The 15,243-nt window shown below is 40.1% G+C and overlaps 1 protein-coding gene across 2 annotated transcripts in view; it reads left to right on the top strand.

Annotated features, from left to right (window-relative positions):
* CNST (consortin, connexin sorting protein) overlaps positions 1–14,332 on the top strand; it is a 53,963-nt gene extending 39,631 nt beyond the window's left edge. For both annotated transcript variants that reach the window (XM_074579943.1, XM_074579944.1), the window contains exons 10-12: positions 619–1,499; positions 11,301–11,436; positions 12,408–14,332. In XM_074579943.1, coding sequence (XP_074436044.1) covers positions 619–1,499; positions 11,301–11,436; positions 12,408–12,613 — 1,223 coding nt within the window. In that variant the 3' untranslated portion in view covers positions 12,614–14,332. The remainder of the gene's footprint in view (positions 1–618; positions 1,500–11,300; positions 11,437–12,407) is intronic.
* The last annotated feature ends 911 nt before the right edge of the window (positions 14,333–15,243 follow it).

The following is a 15,243-nucleotide window of genomic DNA, read 5'->3' as shown; positions in this document are numbered from 1 at the left end:
TGCATTCAGTTGCATTTTTTAATATGTATACTAACTTACTTGTCCAAAAAGCAACATCTTTTTATGCAGTTTGTTATGTAAAATATTGTAATTGGATATTTAACTTAGCATTAACCAAAGAAGCTAGTTACTCACTTAAAAGAATTGAAATTAAAATGTATTAAATTAGTATGTTTGTAGTTGCTTTAAAAGAAATGCAGATATCTCCCTGTGTTATAGATACACTAGCATCAAAATATAGTTTTCGGTAATTAAGTGCATTTCTCTGAAATCCAGGCCTCCATGAGATGCGCTCATATAAAATATGCTTTAGAAGAAACGTGTCTGTTCAGAAAGATACTTACATATATATTGTACTTGAAGTATGGGAATAACTCTTTTCAGGAGGGCACTAAAGCATGTGCTATGTGTGCAAGCACTTTGCTGAATCAGGAGTCGGCTTTTCAGACTACTAACAAAACTTCTATTCTGAGGGGAGCATAAAATACCTGCCCTTTATGGGAGCACATTTTAAAGCATTAAGTTACATGTTATCAAATCACAGTATACTCTTTCTCCCCTGGGCTGGTGCTTTGAATCATTTACAAACACTGGGACTGTTTTTCCTGTTGCACTTAGGTACTGAAACTTGTCCTGGCACCGAACCAAAGAAAGAAGATAAACAGCTGAACACTAGTTCTCCAGGCAAAAACAAAACTGAGACACAGACAGAGGCAGCAAGCCTTTGGGTAGCTGCAGGAAAGGACCACATGGAGGAGCAGCACTGCAGTGCTGAATCAACATTGGAGCCACACACCCAGTCCACAGGGACAGTGGGCAGGCCTTCTTCGGGCTGTTTATCATCTGGGGATGCCGGTAAAGATAACAGTTTGCAGCTGAGAGAAAGACAGCTCTCTAAGGATGCAGAAAAAATAGAATGCGCAGCTGAGGAGCCTGGAGTGAAGCTCCCTCTTGAGCCAATGGTAGATGCTTTGGTTTTAACACATGCTGATTATATGCCTACTGATTTGGTTCCTACCGATAAAGATGTGCAAGCTGAGAGAAATCTGCTTAGATCAAAACATGCTGCTGACTCTTCAGAAGTTGCTAGTGGCCAGCCTGGAAAGAATGATTTAAAGCAGCAACAAAAGCAGCCTGATGATGATGATGATGAAAAATCTTCATGGGACAGAACTGCATCAAATGTATGCTCTGGGTGCAATAAAGTGTCTGAACGTGAGAGTACTGCCCATTCACGAGTATGCAAGGAAATACAGAGAACAGCAGGACGTGAGGAGAAGGTAAATAATGAAGAGCAAGAAGATTTATTTCTCAGATTTTTAAATGGTAATATAATAGACACTGAAGAATCATTTGCAAACTTAGCAAACCAGGAGGACTTTGACACAGTTCCAGACATTTCACCTGAACGAGCATCTTACAACTCGCTGGAAGCTTTGTCACTAGATGACAGCTTTTCTTCTCTTGATGAACTTGCAAGAAGGATAGAGATTGCTGAGGTAAATACTGTGAATCCTATAAAATTTTCGTGTTTATCGCAATTAAAATATTTTAGATATTGCCAACTTCAAAATGTGTTAAATGTTACTTCATATATCACTTTTTTTAATTTGAAAAGAAATCCATACTTATTTAATTGTTCTGAGTTAATTCAGAAGAAAGTTTCTTTTTGCCTGTTTGCTCTGCCTCCTTGACCAGCAGTGCTCTGTGTTTCTAAAAATTAGATTGATTTTTACATATGAGAGTGAACACCTTTTTTTTTTTTTTTTTTTTTTTTTTTTTTGATTCTAACGGAGACTGTTAGGAGATGGGCTGTCAATTCCTATTAAGTCACTGTTTCACATCAGAGATCTATATAATGCCTATGATGTAACACGTGGTTCATTTCTATTCATAGAATAAAATTTGCTTTTCTGTTCTATTCCATATAGGTGAGAACTACATATGTAATAAACTCTGTATATGAATGTATGGGCTTCTAATTTTGCCAAGTTTAGGCGTTTTTGTTGTTCGGCCATACCTAAGAAAGAACTTCTAAGCCTGAACCCGCCTTTCTGAAGCCCTGCTGATAGGCCGTAACAAGGATGAGTGCATTATGAGCTAAATTACTCTTCTGAAAATACAGAAGATGTATTGCTTTGGGACTTTTTTGGAGAATGTATGATAACATCTTTGCTTTATTTGTGTTCTGGTTTTGGTACATTTGCAACCATGAGACCTTAAAAGCTTTTTCTTTAAATGAAAAAACGAGATTATTGTGAAATGATGTGATTCCACATGCTGGAGGGGGAAGACTTGTAAAAAAGTATCTTCTTAGTTCATCTCTATTTTTAATGCATTTAACAATACAACATCCCTTGGCAATAAACTACCAGTGGCTCTTTATGGATCAGAAGCTTAATGCACAAAGACTGAGAACCCATGATCACTCAGGGACAGCAGCCAAGCAGGGAACTGAATACTGGGGATCCCTGCTGATGTTATTACATGTTTGGCAAAAATCTCCAGAGCTGGAAACAGAGCATTTTGGTTTTTCTCCCCTCCTAAACAGTTTCTTATCTCCTTTACAAGATCGTTTATCCTGACCTGTCCCTAAAACACCTTGTCTTTCTGTGGGGTGTCAGGAATCATACCACATACCAGGACTGAGGGCCCTGTGCACGAAGCAGTACACGAGCTCTTGACAACACGCAGATGTGGAAACCCACATACATGTAATCAAATTTATGCACTAAATCCATTGGCTTGTGTTTACTTAGAGGATGGTTTTGAAAAAGAGCATTTTGTTGACAGTCTGTGCTAAGCCCATATACATGTATAACAGAAGAGTAAGTTAAATATCATCCCTCAGGATTAGATTTCTTTTGAGCCCACAGAAAGTTCAGCATTTTAAGCTACAGGAGAGAACTGTTTCTGTTTCGTGTAGAAAAATCCTAAATTAGTCCTATAGCAACTATTTTTAAATTGCTGCCTTTGTGCCATTTACATTTTAGAGGATGGGATAGGAAGCAACATATTGATACTGTTAGAAAAATCATGCTTGTATTGATTGGCCCAGTGACCAATGATGCTGCTTTACATGAAATCTAGTTTAATTTCTAGTTTGCTGTCCTAATGCTAGGACTACCAGTATGCTGATGGCAGAGTTGAGTCTCTGGAGAGGAAAAAGTACCTTAAGTCTTTCCACAGTACTTTTTCTGGACATATAAGGCATGATGTTGACTTGCAGGGATGGGAGTCTTTTTGAATTGTTCCTTGCAAGAGGCCTGAGTTGTGTGTCATGCAGGGGATGTAAATCAGGGAGAAGAGAAGAAAGATTACTCTGGATACCGATTAGAATTTTTAATGTGCAGCATCTGGGGCTATTTTGCAATACCTGAAATTTCTAGGTGCAGCAGGGTGAATTAAGGACAGCACAGCAGCTTGTATTGTTTCATTATACGCTTATATTTTGTTTTTCCAGTTAATCTTACCACCTGTCATTACCCTGGGGGTTGCTTTTCAGAAGTGATGAGCACCTACAACTTCCCTGGAAGACACTAGGAATTGAGAGAGTTTGGCACCGCTGAGAAAGCAGCACTGTTAACTTGCTTTCACTGATTTTGTTTTAGTGCTAAAATAAGTTTCCACTGATGTTTTGACAAGCCGACTGATCTTTGCACCCAGCCATAACATTGCTTCCTTTCTTGTCCTTCTGAAGCCTTTGAAGTTTCATTGTTCAGGCTGTGGCCATCTAATAACATGACAGTGTTTTCATACAGTAGTTGTGAAAAGAATACCTAGAAAATGCATTGGTAGCCATATGAATGAAATGAAATTAATTACATGAAATGTACCAGTGTGACAGTAAAAAAAAACATAAATCAATTTGACTGCAATAAAACTTGTGGCAATTTTGGAAATTGTCACTCCGTGACAAGTAGAGAATGGAAGGCAGAAGTAAAGATTACTTTGAAATAACCTAGGTACAAAAATCATATGGTAGGACAAAATTTCATTAATATTCTTCAAAGGAGGTGTAATATTTATTGAAAATGGGGAAAGGTAAGTACTTGTGTGTGTATTTACAGTTAGAAAGTTTTGTTTGACCCCATGTTGAGATCAAAGAATCATCTCATGTTAGTTCTCTAATTTAATCCTTTATGTCACTTGCTTTTAGTCTACCATTTACAATAACTAATTATAAGACTGAATATCCACTAAATTCTGACTGGCTTTAAAAAATTGCAAAACTAAAATAGTACTTTACATATTGTACAGTGCCTTGTACTGGGTATTTCTTCACCTGTACAAACCATGCACGACAACATGCAAATGATGGAAAATCACTGTCATTTTACAGAAACTAGATTCATACAGCTAACAAAGAGCTTTCAAGCACAGTCATCAGTTGGCAACAACAGATATCAGAAGTGTATAACCTCTTCCTAGATCTCTTTGCTATTATTTCTGTGAGAATGACATGACACACCAGCAGCCAAACAAACTATAACCTCAATGATGTAAGTTGCATTTTGCCATATGAAATAAAAGCTTATAACATAAGCTTTTTATCCAAGTGATGATTAGGAAAATGAGTAAAATCTTAATGTTTTTCCTTACTCAAAAATTATCATTTGAAATGTCTTTCAGAAATCAAAGATAGTGAGGCTCTCTACCACAACATAAGATAGCAGCTTTTGATGGCACTGTTTGTCCACCAAGACTTTAAAAGTACTGAGTGTGTACTGACTAGCAGCTGATTTGATTGCAGAAGTGAATAGTACACTTATCTGTACTAGGTCTGGAGACAGTGCCTTGTTGAGGTCCCCTGTATGGCTTGGGTCCTGTAGTTTTGAGTTTGCAAGAATTATGCTTCTGTATGAAATGCTTACACGGTATCGGAGCTATTTATTGCTGTGTAAAGGAGCCCTGGTACTTGCATGGCAAGTGTATCAGCAGAAAAATGGTTGGAGTCTGATGCTGTGGTATGAATACTGAATCTGCTAAGTTAGCTCCTTTTCAAAGTCAAATTATTCATGTATCTAATGTATTTTATCAGCAAAGGGGTTTGTCTGCTGTTTATAGCTTAATCCAGGGCAGTCTTGCTGTACAGTCAGTTTGCCATACAGTTAACGGATTACTACTTTAAAATATCTGGTATTGCTAGAAATAAAACTCTAGGCCTTTGCCAAGTAACTGAATAAGGAATACAGCCCACAGAAGAAAACATAAACAAAACTCCTCTCTGAGTAGTTCTCTGCATTCAGACCAAAATACTTCATACAGGGAACTTTTCTTCCTAGATCCCCTAGATCCCCAAACCTCTGGTTTTGGTGTTTTTATTTACTTCTGTATGCCACGAATGATTCCAATACTCAAGTTTAATCTGTTTTCTCTAAGAGCTTGAAGTACAGGACCTTATTTTCATAGTTTTGTCTGTTTATAAATATATATATACATCATATTTGCCAAAAATATGTGTAATGTAAGAAGTTTTTTTTAAACACTAGCAAATGCTGTTTTAAACAGAGGAGAGACAGGTAGTTTAACTAGAGCTTATTTTTTCTTATTTTGCAGCCAGGATATTAAACTTTATCCAAAAAAGTTTAAAACCTTTCTGTGAAACAGTATCATTTTGTATTATTTCCTTTATGACTGCTGGTCAAAATGCCACCACGTACAAGCATGCCATTTTCAGTTCCTGTACAGTAATTATAAAAGCTCTGGCCAAAAGGTTTTGTGAAGGCCGGCAGAGCTGAGTGAGTAAACTCAGTTACACAGATGTTCCAAGAGCATCTTGTATTAATTATCTAACTTAGAATTAAGAAAATGTTAGATGCTTCAATAGGGTCCTTTATGTAGCTTTTTTACGTAACACAGAGCCGTTTGCAAGCCTACATTTTTCCTTCTGTGGTTCAAGTCAAGCAGCGGCTTGTGGTCAACTGTATTAACCACAGTTCCCTCATTAACTTCCAACTTAAATAATGTATTCTGCCTTTTAAAATTCCTCCTGCCTTCTAAAGACTGGGATGGAAAACTTCAAGTCTTGCATGGCAGCTAAGTCCCTCTTCTTGGATGTTTAATTAATGGGAGATGGATCTAATACAATCAGTTTGTATATTGCTTTGAAACTTTGCTAAATGAAAGGTATGGTAGAAAAATACATTTACAGTTGTTTTAATTGAATGAAATGTTATTTCTAGCAAGACAGACCCTATTCTTACATGACAAACTTACAGTAATGACATTTTTATGACTGAAAATAAGAAAAATAAAATGTGGTGGTGTTTGCATTACGTATTTTGGAGCTGCAGTTGAGAATATGGTAGAAAAGAAGGTGTAAATATCGCTTTATGCAGAATTCCATATATTTGTATTTGCATTTTAACAATAAAGTGTGTCCTGATTAGGAGGCATAGCTTTGTAGGACCTTTGCAGAACAAAACAAAAAACTTAATTAATGTGACTCATGAAATTCAAAGGCAGATGAAATATTCTATGTATGAATTACATAGCACATAAAGGAGACATTCTTAAAAACGGTGGTCTATGGCTTTTGTCAGGACAGGGGAATAACACTAGCCACACTGATTTTATTGCAAAATCAAAAGCCTGTGGTCCCCCTTTTTAAGCAAAAGATGTTCCGAGTAGAGAAACCTGTGCTCTGTCAACTAGATCTTTATGCATTTAGAAGTAAATCCTGGAACATAGCCGTATCGGCTGACAGGGAAAGTGAACCACATTGTAGCAAGACTTTCCTTCTCAAGCCTTTTACATAACTGTAATCACTGAAACACAGATTTCCACGTAATCCTGTCAAAGATAGCCCTCTGGTTTTAAGCTTGGAGAAGACAGAGCTTGTGACACAGTCATTCAAAAACTACCAAGAGCCAACAGATGAAATTATGTGTCTCACTTTGAAATGACTCCTTGCAGAATGGACCACCACATAGCAATCTTAGGGCAGACTGGTGCAAATGCCCTGCCGTCCCTGGGTGACATTCCTGCCAAGTGTAGTCCGAGCCACTTGCCAACACGTGTGCCAGGCAACAGCTAGCCTGCCGCGTGGGTGGTGCGGGAGGAGCCATTGATCCTCTTTATGAAAGCAACGCCGTACACAGAAGCTTAAAATAATCTACTTTTTTAAAGGACATAATTTCATCTCTGCCCTCCCAAATAAATAAGTCAAATTAATGCACTCCTACACAATCTCCCTTCCTTGTCACAACAAGGAAGCATAAGTGTTGATTTTCTGGCTGGCGTGATAAATTTTCATGGCAGTTCTGCAAGGCTAATTTAACATTACCAGTAGAAGCTTCACCCCAGTGCACTTGTCTGTTGTGATGAGACGCTTGGCGGGCTATTATTTCTGGCTCATTTGTGCCAAATAGTAGTCCTCCATACATTGACTTAAACAATTTCTTTCCACCACCTCCACACTTTCATTACTTTGTAAGTACTTCATTGCATTGTTTCATTAAATAATCCATTCAAGTTCTTGAGCAGATAATCAAAAGGGAAAGTGAATATTCAAAGGCGAAGTGTGTCAGAGATCAATTTCCATAGAATCACAGAATGGTTAGAGTTGGAAGGGACCTTAAAGATCATCTAGTTCCAACCCCCCTGCCCTGGGCAGGGACACCTGCTAGTCCAGGTTACTCACATCCCCATCCAGTCTGGCCTTGAACACTTCCAGGGATGGGACATCCACTTCTCTGCGCAACCTGTTCCAGTGTCTCACCACCCTCACAGTAAAGAATTTCTGCCTGATATCTAATCTAAATCTTCCCTCTTTCAGTTTGAAACCGTTACCCCTCGTCCTATCGCTACACTCGCTGATAAAGAGTCCCTCCCCATCCTTCCTGTAGGCCCCCTTTAGGTACTGGAAGACTGCTACAAGATCTCCCCAGAGCCTTCTCTTCTGCAGGCTGAAGAACCCCAACTCTCTCAGCCTGTCTTCATAGGAGAGGTGCTCCAGCCCTCTGATCATCTTCTTGGCCCGCCTCTGGACTTGCTCCAACAGCCAGCCCCATGTCCTTCTTATGTTGGGAACCCCAGAGCTGGACGCAGTACTCCAGGTGGGGTCTCACCAGAGTGGAGTAGATGGGCAGAATCACCTCCCTTGACCTGCTGGCCACGCTTCTTTTGATATGGCCCAGGATGCGGTTGGCTTTCTGGGCTGCGAGTGCACATTGTCGGCTCATGTTGAGCTTCTCATCCACCAGTAGCCCCAAGTCCTTCTCCTCAGGGCTGCTCTCAAGCCATTCTCTGCCCAGCCTGTATTTGTGCCTGGGGTTGCCATGACCCAGGTGCAGGACCTTGCACTTGGCCTTTTTGAACTTCATGAGGTTCGCACGGGCCCACCTTTCAAGCCTGTCAAGGTCCCTCTGGATGGCATCCCTTCCCTCCAGTGTGTTGACCGCTCCACTCAGCTTGGTGTCATCGGCAATGTTGCTGAGGCTGCACTCAATCCCACTGTCCATGTCACTGACAAAGATGTTAAACAGCACTGGTCCCAGTACCTACCCCTGAGGAACTCCACTCGACACTGCCCACCACTTGGACATCAATGTGTTGACTGCAACTCTTTGAGTGTGACCATCCCGCCAATTCCTCCACTAAGTGGTCCATCTGTCAAATCTGTGTCTCCCCAATTTAGAGACAGGGATGCCATGCGGGACAGTGCCAAATGCTTTGCACAAGTCCAGGTAGATGATGTCAGTTGCTCTTCCCTTATCCACCAACACTGTAACCCTGTTGTAGAAGGCCAACAAATTTGTCAGGCATGATTTGCCCTTAATAAAGCCATCTTGGCTGTCACAAATCACCTCCTTATTTTCCATGTGCCTTAGTATAGTTTCAGGAGGATCTGCTCCATGATCTCACAGGTCACAGAGGTGAGACTGACTGGCCTATAGTTCCTCGGGTCTTCCTTTTTTCCCTTTTTAAAAACAGTTATGTTTCCTCTTTTCCAGTCAGCGGGACCTTTACCGGACTGCCACAACTTCTCAAATATGATGGATAGTGGCATAGCAACCTCATCCACCAGTTCCCTCAGGACCCTTGGATGTATCTCATCAGGTCCCATAGACTTAGGCGCCTTTATGTTCTTTAGATGGTCTTGAGCCTGGTCTTCTCCTACAGTGGGCAGTTCCTCATTCTTCCAGTCCCTGCCTTTGCTTTCTGTGACTTGGGCGGTGCGGCTAGACCCGTTGCCGGTGAAGACTGAGGCGAAAAAGTCGTTGAGTACCTCAGCCTTGTCCACGTCCTGGGTGCCCAAGTCTCACGTTTCTTTCCTGAGTTGGACCACATTTTCCCTAGTGTTCCTTTTGTCACTGCCACACCTATAGAATTTTTTCTTGTTGCCCTTGATGTCCCCGGCCAAAATTAATTCTTTCTGGGCTTTAGCTTTCCTAACCTGCGTGCTCACACAATTTCTCTGTATTCCTCCCAGGCTGGCTGTCCTTGCTTCCACCCTCTGTAGGCTTCTTTTTTTCCAATTGAGATTGTCCAGGAGCTCCTGTTCATCCATGCAGGCATCCTGGTGTTTTTGGCTGACTTCCTCTTTGCTCCGGGGCTTTATCCCATGGTCCTCTGCCCAGCAGATCCCTGAAGAGGCCAAAGTCTGCTCTCCTGAAGGCCAGGGCAGTGAGCTTACTGTGAGCCCTCCTCACCGCCCTGAGGTTCTTGAACTCCACCATAGTCATGGCAGCCAAGGCATTTTATCCTCTCAGTTACGGTTTTGGGAAAAATTGTTAGACTGCAGGCATATACCTACAGTGACCAACTCTGTGAGTTGTTCAGGGCAACATTATTTGTCTAGTTGAGGGCTATAAAATACTGCCAGACTAGAGACCTGCAAATGTAATTGTGACATTTACCAGTTAAAATGTTGCAAACGCCAAATGCTGTAGTGGGTACGGTGCCTCTTGCATTGTGCTCTGGGTTTCACTGTGTTCAGTGCGCCATCACTCTGGCTGCAGCGTGCACCGATGCATTATATAAGCTGGTAGCATGAAGCAAGTTGAGGGGCCTAAGTTATGAAGTTACTTATTTTCTGTTTTTCTACACCCTTGTAATTGCAATGCAAATGAGTTTTTATGCATGGTCTTCTAACTTTATTAGATTATGGGGGGAGTTAAGCAGTTGTCTGCAACTACAGTCTTATCTGGAAAGCTGCGTTTTTTCCACCTCGATTTTTTGTGAAAATTATAGGCCTTTGGGATCGTCTCTTACATATTGTAAATGTGATATATTTTCTTATCTGTAGCACAAATGTATACAGACTACCTTTCAATTTAACAAATGTTATTGCTGATCTATAGAATAAGTTTTTAAAAGTGCTACTCAGATTTATGAAGAGGAGACCAAGATTTTTTATCAGGTAAAGATGATCTCAAGATAAAAAAGGGCATGTCTAAATATGCTTCCTGTTTTAATTTCTGTTTAGCACATTGGGAACTGCTTGCTTAGGAAGGCATTTTTCACCTGATACTGCCCCTACTTTAATTTCTCTAATAACTAGGAAATTACAGACTGCTCAGGCTGGTGTAATATCCTACTATGGCTTAGCATATACTCTTGCAGATAAGCCAAATGATGTAGCAAAGAAAAGAGAAGTTACTTGTTTATTGACTTGTTGACTGTATCTGTGTTTGTGCAAGCTGTTTGGGTGACCAGCCTGTAGGGAAGGATTTTTGAACTGCCGCTGTATTCAGAGAGCTTATTAGAATGTGGAACTGGAATCCATCCAGAGTATTGAAGCTTTCTTTCCCTCTGGTGTTCTCTCTTTTTGGTTTTGTGGCCCCACTGTAGCTTGCTGTCCACCCTGGGGAACCAATTGCAATGCTGGAAAATTAATCTCACAATAAGTATTTGATAGCGTCTGCAGGATTATTTCTTTGGAGAGGCAGCGGCAGTGTGTCATTGACTTCTTATTGCCCTGTGGTGATGGTCATTTTGACATGAGCCCTCTTCACCACTGCCTCAACCCATGTGATATTATAACGTGAGCTTACAAAGGAACTGTTGCAGTGAATACAAAATATGATCCAAACAGTAAATGCATGTGTATTTAACTTGGATAGCAGTGAAGGGCCAGTGGTGTCAGCAGACAGCAGAATGATACTGCAGCTGTCCTGCATGTTAAGGAATTGATGTATTCAAGGAGGTTTCACAAGTGCTGCAATGTTTAAGAAAAGTAGAGTGCAAACCATTTTTTAACCGTTTAGCTCATTTCCTCCTTAAAGTCCTCGTTAAATAGATCTCATGCTTGGATTTCTCACAACTCTTGTGCCGCTCATTGTCTTTCCTGATAGATTGCCCCGGCAGAAGGATTGGTGTCTATACTAAAGAAGAGAGATGACAGGGAAGGAAAAACAATTGCTCAAGTCCAGCAAAGGCAAACAAAGAGAAGAGTGCGATTCCAAGAAATGGAAGACACATTGGATCAAGGTAATTTAAAGCTGTTAATTCATGGGTTGCAGTCTTGGGGTGCAAAGTGGGCATTCACTCTACATACTGTCTTGGCTTTTTAAAGCTTAAATAGTAAGTGAAGGTGACTGATCAAAGATGATTTTATACCATGCTTGGGTTACAAGGCTACGGATTTGTTTTACAGGGATTTAGTGATTCAAAAGGAAAGTTGTTGTTATTATTTTAAATCTGATTTCAAACACCAAAGGAGTGCTTGAATGTTTCTCCTTTTTTCTTCTTTACCCCTTTTTCTTCTCCCTGATGTAGAGTGAAGTGAGTTCAGAAATTTTCTTAGAGCCTGTTGAATCTGACAGAAGATGCAGATGTTGTTCATGCATACAAGTTACCAAGGCCAAGCGAGGTTGTGAGGATGTAGCAGCACCTCTGCAACCTCTTTATTGCCCCTACTCTGGAATAAACAGTCATGCAAAGAGTTACCACAGAATAATTGAGATGGAAAATAACCCTTCACATTAGCCTACCCTGAAGGTTTTGTCTCTGTGCTTACAGTCAAAATGTGAGAATAAACACAAACAGTTCATGGTAGCGCAGTCAGTGTCAGTACAAATGAAGCAAGAATGTTTCCATTTGGTTTAGTTTCAACGCTTTAGTTTCAACTATTTCCATGAAGGCAGCCTTTGGCTGTGCGACATTTTCATAGTTAAGTGTATTTTGCTTCAGTGTGGAATGACTCCACAAGTGGTATCAGCAAGGACAGGTACACAGGTTGCAGAAACGAAGCTATATAATTATTTAGGTTTCTGAAAAGGCTGGGTAGAGAAACATACAGTTCCTGGTATGTGTTATGGTCAGTTAGACACAGTGAGCATTGTTAAGTGTGTTTACCTCCTGACCCATTCATGGTAAAAACCTGTCTCAGATTTTCTCACATGCGTTCCTATTGCTTTGTATATAGTCCTTTTTTACCTTTTCTGCTCTTATATTTACAGATGAAGTAGCTGGTGGCTCCTGTATTTTGCTGATCCTGCTGTGCATAGCAACTGTTTTCCTTAGCATTGGAGGAACTGCATTGTACTGCACCTTTGGTGACGTGGAATCCCCTGTGTGTACTGATTTTGCAGCCAACATGGATTTCTATTATACCCAGATATTGCAGCGTATGGAAGAACTTAAACACTGGATAGCCTTCTCATAGTTGAAATGAGCAGAGACAGCACATTGAGAGCTCACCAATGGTTACTGGAGAGGGCAGAAAAAAATTGTGATTTCAAGTTCTCTAACGCTTGCCACCTGCAGGTGATGTGTATTTGATGATGTACTTACACTTTTACTTAGAAATCAAGAAAATTATACTTTAGCAATCAGGTGGCAAAATGTTCACATCTTAAGCTGTAGCAGTGTGGTATGGGAGAATAAAAAGTTATTCTCTTAACCCTTTTGACAGTAGGCAAGTAGCTTTTCGACAATTTGAGCAAGTGAGGAAGAAAGAAAATGAACTGTCTTCTACGTGCTCTCCCATTGCCACACATTGTGTAAGCAATCTCTGGAAGCTTAGTAAAAGGACAGCTTTAATTTACAGCTGTTTGTGCAAAAGTGTTGCCTCCAGCTATCATGCAATAAGTCTGTGTTTTATGGAAACATTATTTTTCTTCTAAGTCTTACTATTTTTCTCCGTTTTAATTCTCCTGGTGAGCTGTGTAATTATTTGGGTGGAGTGAGAAGAGTGCGGCAGCATTCACGGAGCTCTCATTTGGTGATTAACAGGCTGACCCTGTATCTCATAGCTTATGGTGAATACCACGAGTGGGATAAATCTGCTGGCAGATTTCACTAAATTTCCTGGAACTTGCTCCCAGTATTGTGGGGGCTGTTAAAAAAGAAATCACTTGTCTCACTAAACACAGAAACAAAAGATGTTTAGTAAATTATTCATGTTAAATAGTAAAGTGGCTTTGGCCAATTTTAAAGCACCTGGTAGCAGGTGTGGGGCTAACTGGGTTCTCTGTCCAGCCCTGTCACTGACTTGCAGTAATCACTTTGTGCCTCAGTTTCTCCTCCATAAACGAGGAATAATGATCCTTGCCTTTGTCTGTGAATATTTATTACAATTAGGGCTCATGTCTGATTCATCCCAGATGAGCGCACAGGATCACTGAGCTGTGTGGCTGCAGCCTCTCTCAGTGAGTGAATGCTTATGTAAAGTGGGACTGATCCAGCGGAAGAGATTCAGAGGCTCACTGCAGATCCGCGGCATGTTAGTAGTCCAGGGCGCTCGTTCCAGCAGATAAAGCACATTTGCATCTATTTGCCCTGCGGTTCCGAGACCTGTATTGTAAAATCTGTTCTTTTTCTATCAGCTATACAAACAAATTTAAATCAGTACAAAGAGTCATTTTAAATGGCTATTTCTGTCACTTGGTGCTCAGCCCTCCCTGTGTGGGATGTGAGAGAAACACTGACATGACTGTGAAGGTGAGAATTAAATACACAGGCCTTTGGCCCACACTCTGGTCAAACTGTGGGAAATGTGGGAGCTGTTCTTGCACGGGGCGTAATGGCCGAGCCCTGCTGACGGTGTTAGTGTGAAACAATTCCTTTACACTCAGGAAACTGCATTTTTGAGGGGTCCACTTCACTCCACTCTGTGATTTCCTGCTTACTACCGTTGTATGACGCAGTGTGTTCAGGTTTAGAATATTATTTTGTAAAATACTATGAAATGAAATCTTCAAGATACTGCTCAGAATTATAACATTAAATGATCATGCTTTCTGGCATTTGCAAGCAAATTGTCCCTCTAGTGAGCTTGATTGTTCCTAACGCACTGTTATACTTAACGGGTTCTTGAAGTGAAAGTTAAAATCACATTTTTTTCTAGAATAAACTGCATGTATGATTTCTCTTTTTGTTTTCACTGTGGAGGCTTAGTTTATTTATACCTTAGGGAGCCTCATGTGCAGCTTTATATTCAACTAGAAAATTGCCCAAATTAATGAAAACTTTTGCTTTCAGAATGAAACTTGAGAACGGTAGTTTGGTATATTTTTTGTTTGTTGTCCTCAAGAGTATTATAATGCTGGGCTAATCTAAAGGAGAAAGGGAAAGACACTTTTGTATTTTAAAGTGTTACTGGCTGGTTCAGTTTATTATTTCAAGTCTGGGTTTGTTTATTTATTTAGTTTTTCTTTTAAAGAGAATCTTAATTTTCTTTTTTGGTAATTTGCTCACAGAGTAATTATAAAGCATGCATTCAGTTGAAATATGTATTTATAGTGACTATGTGGTTAGAATATATTTTGGGTTTCTGTAACTTTGCATTGAGTGTTTCAGGATATTAAGTTTATTCCTAAAGAGACAACTGTTGATTTCAGCTTAAAAAAGTCTTTTTAAGTTTTTGTGCACTTCATCACCAAAAAGATCGAGAGGTATATATAGAACTATTTATTCAAAAGTATATCAGATATGGAGGTCAAAGATCCTCTACTTCTAGGTTCATTTAATTAAAACTATTTTTAAATAATTATTTTATTTAAAACTGTAAAGCTATTTAAAGTCAAAGCATTTTTTAATAAGCAGTTCGGTTTAAAATCAGTGGTCCGCATCCTGGTACGTCCACTTTGTGCTATATTCCCAGTACAAAGACTCAGTAGTATCAGCAGAACTGCTTACAAGAAGATCCTGAAGAGGTTGGGCAGCACTCTGCCAACACGTACCTGATGAAAACTGAGCAACCAGGCGTTGTGTGTAACTCCACTACCTTACACTGGTGGTGTAACTTGGAGCATCTCTCCAGCCTTCCCAGCCTATGCCAAGGTACCACACCTG

Source organism: Larus michahellis, chromosome 3 (genome assembly GCF_964199755.1).
Source record: "Larus michahellis chromosome 3, bLarMic1.1, whole genome shotgun sequence".
NCBI lineage: Eukaryota > Metazoa > Chordata > Aves > Charadriiformes > Laridae > Larus > Larus michahellis.
This window is presented reverse-complemented; position numbering and strand designations above follow the sequence as displayed.